A 9,379-nucleotide genomic window follows, 5' to 3' on the forward strand; every position below is an offset into this window, starting at 1 on the left:
CAAGTCCACAAGAGCCAAAATTTGATCTAGAATATATCCCTCCTGAATTTAGAGACCATCTAAAGAATAGATTTGATGCATTGAACACCAATGACCGGAAACTAGAAGAATTGTGGGATGACATCAAGAGCATCATCCATGAAGAAAGCAAGAGGTCACTAAAAAGACAACAAAAGAAGGAAAGACCAAAATGGATGACAGAAAAGACTCTGAAACTTGCCCTTGAGTGGAGAGTAGCTAAAGGAAATGGAAGAAATGACAAGATAAAAGAATTGAACCGAAGATTTTAAAGAGCAGCTTAAGCACACAAAGCCAATTACTATAATGAAATGTGCAAAGACTTGGAGTTAGAAAATCAAAAGGGAAGAACATGCTCAGCATTTATCAAGCTGAAAGAATTGAGGAAAAATTTTAAGTCTTGAGTTGTAATATTGAAAAATTCTAAGGGCAAAACAATGAATGATGCAGGGAACATCAAAAGAAGATAGAAGGAATACACAGAATGACTGTACCAAAAAGAACTGGTTGATCTTCATCCATTTCAGGAGGTGGCATATGATCTAGAACCAATGTTACTGAAGGAGGAAGTCAAAGCTGCAATGAAAGTATGGTGAAGAACAAGGCTCCGGGAATTGATGGAATACCCTTTGAGATATTTCAACAAAGGGATGCCACACTGGAGTCACTCACTCGGTTATGCCAAGAAGTTTGGAAGACAGCTACCTGGCCAACTGACTGGAAAAGATCCATATTTGTACTCATTCCAAAGAAAGGTGATCCCACAGATTGTGGAAATTATAGAACATTATCATTAATATCTCACTCAAGTAAGATCTTACTGGAAATAATTCAAAAATGGTTGCAGCAATATATTGACATAGAACTTCCAGAGGTGCAAGCTGGATTCAGAAGAGGACGTGGAACAAGGCATATCATAGCTGTTTTCAGATGGACTTGGCTCAAGGCAAAGAATACCAGAAAGATGTTTACTTGTGCTCTATTGACCAGGCAAAGGCATTTGATTGTGTGGATCATGACAAATTATGGATAACATTGAGAAGAATGGGAATTCCCGAACACTTGATTGTACTCATGATGAACCTGTACCTTGACCAGGAAGCTATCATTGAAACAGAACAAGGGGACACTACATGGTTTAAAATCAGGAAGGGAGTGCATCAGGGTTGTGTCCTTTCCTCACACTTAATTCAGTCTATATGCTGAGCAAATAATCCAAGAAGCTGGACTATATGAAGAAAAACATGGCATCAGGATTGGAAGAAGAATCATTAACAACCTGAGATATGCTGATGATACAACTTTGCTTGCTGAAAGTGAGGATGACTTGAGGCACTTACTGATGAAGATTGAGGAACACAGTCTGCAGTATGGATTACATCTCAATATAAAGAAGACAAAAATCCTCACAACTGGACCAATAAGCAGCATCACGATAAATGGAGAAAAGATTGAGGTTGTCAAAGAATTCACGTTGCTTGGTTCTACAATTAAGGCCAATGGAAGCAGCAGCCAGGACATTAGATGACGTATAGCACTGGGCAGGTCAGCTGTGAAGGAACTGTATCAAGTGCTGAGGATCAAGGATGTCTTGTTGAGGACTAAGGTGCACCTGACACAGGCCATGATATTTCCAATTGCCTTGTAAGCATGTGAGAGCTAGACAATGAATAAGGAAGACCAAAGAAGAGTTGATGCTTTTGGGTTGTGGTGCTGGCGAAGAATGCTGAAGGTACCATGGACTGCCAAAAGAACTAACAGATCTGTACTGGAGGAAGTGCAGCCGAGATGCTTCTTGGAAGTGAGGATGGCCAGATTTCATCTTACCTACTTTGGTCATGTTGTCAGAAGGGACCATTCCCTGGAGAAGGATTTCATGCTTGGTAAGGTGAAGGGTCTACGAAAGAGGGGAAGGCCTTTGACGAGATGGATTGACACGGTTGCTGCGACAATGGGCTCAAGTATAGCAAGGATCGTGGAGCTGGCACAGGATCGGGCGGTGTTTCGTTCTGCTGTGCATGGGGTTGCTATGAGTTGGAAGCGATTCGATGGCACTAACAACAACACATGGATTTTCTCCATTCTACAAAGGGATTTGAGGCTTACAGGATTTAACTAACTTGCCCCAGACACGGAACTGGTAAATAGCAGGGCCAAGATTAAAATCTACAAAGTCCGAATATAAAACCTGTGGTTTCACCATTTTCCCATGCTTCTTCCCAGTAGCACTTAAAAAGTGGCTACAGAATGAAAATGTATGTTTGTTCCTGTCTTGATGATGCCCCTCATCAATTTCCTTTAAAGATCTTTCTATTTACCAACATAGGAATCTGACAGGTATTTACCAAATGGTTTCCCTAGCTATAAGATGGGATGAAAATACTAACTCTGGGAAGGTACTTTGATTCTTAAATGAGATAATACATGTTAAGATACGGATACAGTCCTGGGAACATGGTAAATAAATGGAAATGCTCTGCTTTACTGATTTTATTTAACTCATCAATTAATATGTGGGGACTAGCCTAGATGGTTGCCATTTACATGTTGTGCAATTTGTGACAGGGTGAGCGTGGGGAGGCAGGACCTCCTGGAAGAGGGGAACGAGGAGAGCCTGGATCCCCTGGACCAAAGGTCAGTCATTCTTACGCTGGAAAAGAACATTGTTTGGTCTGGAAATGTTTGCCACTTGCTTTGAAACCTGAAACTAATATAAAATTCCTGAAAAGGTATTAAACCATCAAAATCACAAATAATTTATTGAAATGTAGACCAATTGGTTCTTTTCAAAAATGACTTTACAATTCAACTTTTGCAGTTTACTTAGTGGTCTTTGGTGAATGAACTTAATAACACATCCAAATGTTAAAGGGGAGGTGTTGTCATATTAACACTTTATCACTTGGTGTGTTGTAACACTTACTGAGAAAACTCTGTTGATATGTGCTATGTTAGTTTCTATGGTAACTTAAAGGTGTGTAACACCTTGAAAATATTAGAACTAAGGATTTATTTGACTTTTCAATCTTTATTCATCTAAACTTTCTTCAAACTAATGTGGTAACACTTTATTTTAATAACCCATCCTAGAGATATAGGAAACAATGTTTTGATGAAAAGGAAATTTATGCAGACAACTATTGTTGAGACTGATGAAGGTTATACGCAAAACCCTTCCCCATCCACTGATGCGAGGGCAGTCTTCAGAATTAAAATGGAATGAAGGCCATGGGGAAACTAGAGAATGGACTAATTACACATTGATGACTCTTATGTTTTGTGTTATCATGACCAATATAGAGCCATATACTGAGGCAGTTAAAATAAAGTGTTCCCATTTTTCTTCATTATTCTGAGTCACTGTTAATTTCTTTTTTCTGTTCTTATCTTCTCTGTCATTTCTCTTTTTCATCTTCATGTTCTCCTGTAATAGGGGAAGCAAGGTGAATCAGGAACTAGAGGCCCAAAGGGGTCCAAGGTCAGTAGCAACATTGAGTAATCATTTCAATGTAGCATGAGGCCATCAAGAGCTGTGCTTTTTGCCTTTTTCACAGAGAATCCATGTTTTAGATTAAACTTTTCCACGCACTGCCATTGAAATATTTTTTTTCCTATGATGATATCTCAAAACCATTGTTTTGTCCCATCTTGTTTTTGTATGTTCTTGTGTTTCAAACTATTCTTTTTTTTTTTTTTCCTTTTTTTTAACTTTTTATTGTGATTTGGGGAAAAGTTTACAGAGCAAATCAGTTTTCCATTCAATAAGTCATACACATTTATTTCATGTCATTGATTGCAGTTCCCTCAATGTAACATCACTCATCTTACGTTCAACTTGTGTTTCTCATTTCCATGCCTCCTCTCCTAATCCTTCCCACCTTCTGAAATTTGTCCTTGGGCAATTGCTGCCCATTTGTTCTTGAATGGTTGATTGTTCTAAGGAATGTGTACCATCCTAGTATCATTGTTCACCTTGTAGACCTGTCTACTATTTGGCTGAAAATTGAGCCACAGGGATAAGTGAGTTCAGTTCCAGGTAAGAACGGTGAGTAAGGGCCTTAGTCTTGGTGATTCCAACAGTCTCTATCCACCTAGTAAACCTGCTCTTTTTTATGATTTTGAGTTTTGTTCCACGTTTTTCTCTCAGCCTGTCCAAGACCTTCTAATGTGTTCCCTTTCACAGCAGTAGGTTGTCATCATAGCCAGGCACCATCCAGTTCTACTATCAGGGTCATGGAAGCTGAGGTTTACATGGTCCATTAGTCCTTTGGGCTAGTTTTTTCCTTGCATCTTTGATTGTCCTTGCTCTTCTTTGCTCTGGGTGGGAAGAGACCAACAGTTGTATCTTAGATGGCCACTCACAAGCTTTTAAGGCACCAGTCACTACTCACCAAAAACGGATATAGAACATTTCCTTTGTGGACTATGTTGTACCAGTTGAGCTTGATGTCCCCCAAGACTATGGGACTGACCCCCAGGCTCAGCAACTCATTCCATCAAAGTTTTTGGTTATGGATAAGAAGTTTTCATAACTTTGTCTCTTGTATGCTCTACTATGTTGATGGATATATTTGCAGCATATGTAAATACATATGGAGAAATATCCCCTGTCAAACCTATGTATATTCATGGGTATATACCCATTCTCTTTCCCACACCTGTTCAGCCTCATGTCTATCTATGTATCCACTCATAGATTATTATTGTTATTGTTATTGCAGGCTTGTGTATGTTGTCATATTTACCTCTGTTGTCTTTAAATCTTGTGCTCCTCCAAGTGTCTTCCTTTGCCCTGATCATTTTATGTTGCCCTCCCCCTTATTGTATATTATTTACCTTTCTCAATTTTTTCTCACCCAAGTTAGTATATGTCTACTCTCTAGTAAGTGATTTCTTTTTCCTTCCCCTCCCGCCCCTGGTAGCATCAAAGAATGTTTCTTTTTGTGTGAAAACCTTTTCCTGATTTCTTACAATAGTGACCTCATTTGTCCTTTTGTGACTGACTAATTTCACTGAGCATGATGTCCTCCAGGTTCATCCATGTATGAGACATTTTGCAGATTTGTTATTGAACATTGCATAATATTCCATTGTGTTTATGTATCAAGGTTTATCCAACTTCAGACTGTTCTTTAAAAGAAATTTTATTTCCTGTGTCAGAAAAATCCTTTCTTCTTTGGAAAAAAATTAAGTACTTTATTTAATTTAAATTATATATTGTAGACTCTTATTTTTGTTATTCCCTGGCTATGTTTTGTGACAAATCTTCAAATTATACTTTGCTTTTAAGTTAGTTGACACCCTTCATTACGTTAAAGCATTCTCTGTTTTCCTCATTTTTGGATCCATTTTTCCATGTTAAAATGCTCTTTGCTAATCTCACTTTAAATAACATGATTCTGCTAACAATATATATGTTATTGCAGCTATTATAAAGAGCATGATAAAGAGAAGTATTTTAATTGGTAGTGAAATTTTAATGCAATGAAGGGTGAAAGGTTGGAGACTCAGATGCATCCAGAGATGGCTTGGAAGAGGTGCCTTGGCATTCTACTTCTGAAAAATCAGCCATTGAAAACCCTATGGAGCACAGTTTCACTCTGACACACATGGGGTTGTCATGAGTCAGAACTGACTGAACAGCAACTTTTTTTCTTATAAACTTTTCTTCAATCTCCGTCATTACAAGGAGACCTTGCCAGTGACTTTTCCTTTCTAATTATCCATGGAAGGAGCTTCTTCATTCTGTCCTGATTATCTATAGTTTTCTCAGAGAACAGACAACCCACATACCTGGCTCTTTTTCTCTCTCTGCCCCAAATGTCTTCATTTAAAGCCAAGAACATGAATTAATGTGGAGGATAAAAGCTTACTTTAGGTGCCATAGAAACCACTTTTTTTTATTTTGAAGATCCTATCTAGTGAGAGAGTTATCATGTATATTGTTGTTCCAGGATACCCTTTACTTGAATTGAGGAATTTTAATTCCCTGTAAACTACATCTTAAAGAAGCATTTTGCCATTTTGTTATTTATCATGGGAGTGTTTTCCCATTTTAGAAGTTTATATTAAACATGCTGCTGTAGGGTATAAATATATTCTTAGATTTGAGAGCTTTCTAGACTGTTGGCCTCACTTACTAATTAGTGTTTTTCTCTTTTCACTGGGCAAAGGGTGATCGTGGAGAAAAAGGGGACTCTGGAGCCCAGGGACCAAGGGTGAGTGTGCCTTTCATCTAAGCTTCTGCCCCCTACGAATACAGATTTAAAGGATGTGTCTGTGTTGCTTTTCACAAGGCACTTGGACTGAGAAATACCCAATAGCATTAGAGGCAAGCTACTGTACTTGTATATGCTCCCTGCTCCTTTTTCTCCTTACTTTTTTGTTTTTGTCATAGGAACAGAGTGTGGGGATCCTAACATATAAAATAAACTTCATGAGAAGAATTTCTAAAGATCTCCCCTATCTACTTTCTCTCTGCTAAAGGAGCAGTAGCAAACCTGTAGCCATCTAGCTAAAACTGAATTTTCCATTTTTTTATTAATCCAATTATAAAAGACAGAAATAGCCCATAGGTTCAGAGCCTTTCTTGAAAAACAGGCAGGGAATTAGGACATGACTAATGGAAATTAAGTGACAGAGCTAATGACTAGGGTAAAAGTTTTAAGAGAAATATGTGTTCTCTTTTTAGTTCCCTGTTTGTTTTAATTTTAGTGAAATTTTATTCCTATTGGGAAAGCCAAGCATGTACTACAGAGCAATGTCCTATCTTCTTAAAGGAGTTGTTAGTTGTCATCAAGTCGATTCTAACTCATGACGACCCCATGTGTGCAGAGTACAACTGCTCCGTAGGGTTTTCAAGGATGTGACCTTTCCAAAGTAGATTGCCAGGCCTGTTTTCTGAGACATATCTTGGTGGGTTTGAACTGCTAACCTTTCAGTTAGTAGTGCAGCACTCGACTCTTTGTGCTACCAGGGGCTCCATCCTCTTAAAGAATGAGGAAGAAATCTATGAGGTGTAGATGAGTAGAAAGAGATTGGAAATTGCTTTAATAAATACAGATAAACGTCAATAAAATTTTGCAAGTCAGATTAGTCTATATTATATAATTTTCAGAAAATAGTTGCATAGACAGAATCATATCTTTCTTACCAGATTTCATAACTGTAACCTACTCCAGACAGAAAGTTAGAAGTGGTTTGCTTCCTTTGAAATAAGAGCAAATTTTGAATGTATTTATTCGAAAATAACACCTGGGCATAGTAGGCAAACAGTGGTGAGAGAGATGAAAATTGGGTTTTCTGTTTTTTGTCACAATACTCTCTCTATACCATCTTAATTTCTATCTTTTTCCTGGGTTGATTTTTTTCATAGGGCCCACCTGGTCAAAAAGGGGATCCTGGAGCCACCGAGATCATAGACTACAATGGCAATCTCCATGAAGCTTTACAGGCAAGTGACTGTTCCCTCCCCTCCCCGACACAGACAGAGTGACACTGATAAGCATCTTTATAATGGGTAGGAATATTAGTTTCCTCCCCTCTGATCAATGAGGACTCCACTGCACACCTTCACTCTGCTCTGATTTCAGCCTTTTCTCCCTGCCCTAGTTTATCCCCTTTATTTCATAGCATTTTCAAGCTTTCCTTTTCAACAGGTTTTTTTTGCCTTCTACCTTCAAATATGCTTAAGTATTATCAGGTTTACACTTTGTGTTAATTTGGCCAAGGTTTTCCTCCTTGCATGGAGAGGGAGCTTAACCAAACAAGTAAGCGCCCTATAGAATTGGAGCGGGAGCTAGAGTTCCCTGGGTTCACATCTCAGCTCCCCTGCTTACTAAATGTGTAACCCAGCCAAGTTATTCAACTTCTCTGATCCTTAGTTTTCTCATCTATAAAATTAGGTTATAATAGTAGCAACCTCACAGGCTTGTTGTGAGTAGTAAATGGCTAAAAATATATCATGCACTTAGAACAGACCTGGCACATAGCAAGCCCTCTGTATTTCCTACTACTGCTACAATTTTTTTTGTCCTTTCATAAATGACAAAATCCATTGGGTATGTGGTTTATCTCTAATACCTTTGCTCCCTATACCTCCTTTCCATGCTTAAAACAAACAAACAAACAAACAAACAAAAAAACTCACTGTTGTCAAGTCAGTTCTGACTCATAACAACCCCTCCTTGGGTTTCCTTGATGATATGGCTATACAGAAGTAGATTGCCATATCTTCCTTCCAAGGAGTGGCTGGTAGGTTTGAATGCCAGCCTTCTGGTTAGCAGTCAGATGCCTTTAAGCACTACACCACCGGAGCTCCTTTTCCATACTTAGACTCTGGTATTCTACCCTTTACCATCATTCTGTTGAAACTGCTCTTACAGAGGTCCACAGTAACCTGAAGCCTAACCCATTATACCCATCACCATTGACTTTTCTCGGACATTTATACTAAACCACCTTCCTTTTGAAAGTCTTTCTTTTTGGTTTCTCTGACCTTCTACTTTCATTTCTCCCAATTTTTTTCTATGATAGAGCCATTCTATTTTGATATTTCCAATGTCTCAGCCCATCCCTAATTTTTGGTACCCGCAAGTCTCTGCTGTTTTCTTGATATAATGACATCCTCTGTGTTTCTCCACTTTATGGCTCCCAAATCTTTCATCTCCAGCTCTACATCTACAGGTACTTAATCTTCCAGACTATTTCTCTTATTGATGTACCATTACTCTGTCAACTTCCACCTATACACACCATCTTATTTTCCTACCTATCAAACTAATTCCTTTACTAACCATTTTATGTTTGTGATATCATGAATCTGAATTTTTTGTAATAGAACCTTTAGGCCAAAAAAACCACTCACTGCTGTTGAGTCTGTACCAACTCACAGCAACCCCTCCTTGGGTTTCTGAGGTGGTATCACTACAGAAGTAGATTGCCCAATCTTCCTTCTGAGGAGTAGCTGGTGGGTTTTTACCACTAGCCTTCTGGTTAGCAGAGCTCCTAGAACCTTTAGAGTCATTTAAATATTAACAACAACAACAACAAGTATTATTCTTGTCTTTCATCTAGTACATCTCACCAAATCCTGCTGTTTCTTCTTTTAAAGTATCTCAAGGTGCCATATTCTCTCCATTTCCCCCACTAAGCCCATACCCTATGTCACACATAACACCACAACAACCCCTTGACCAATTCCTCTGCCCCTAGCTCTTAATAGCTCTTCTAGTCCATATTGTATATCACTTCAAATCTCCTAAACTATCACTGTTTCCATGGCTCTAATCTGCTCATTTGGGAGCTCTGGTAGCATAGTGCCTAAGGCACTTGACTGCTAACCAGGAGGCTGGAGGTTCAA

The 9,379-nt window shown here is 38.6% G+C and overlaps 1 protein-coding gene across 1 annotated transcript in view; it reads left to right on the forward strand.

The window, feature by feature from the left end:
- Positions 1-9,379, forward strand: part of COL25A1 (collagen type XXV alpha 1 chain) — a 783,871-nt gene that overhangs the window by 710,491 nt on the left and 64,001 nt on the right. The window contains exons 20-23 of the mRNA XM_007940758.2: positions 2,584-2,652; positions 3,452-3,496; positions 6,192-6,236; positions 7,394-7,471. Of these exons, the coding sequence (XP_007938949.2) occupies positions 2,584-2,652; positions 3,452-3,496; positions 6,192-6,236; positions 7,394-7,471 (237 nt within the window). The remainder of the gene's footprint in view (positions 1-2,583; positions 2,653-3,451; positions 3,497-6,191; positions 6,237-7,393; positions 7,472-9,379) is intronic.

Source organism: Orycteropus afer, unplaced genomic scaffold (assembly GCF_000298275.1).
Source record: "Orycteropus afer afer isolate SDZICR_OR568_19922 unplaced genomic scaffold, OryAfe1.0 scaffold00071, whole genome shotgun sequence".
Lineage (NCBI taxonomy): Eukaryota > Metazoa > Chordata > Mammalia > Tubulidentata > Orycteropodidae > Orycteropus > Orycteropus afer.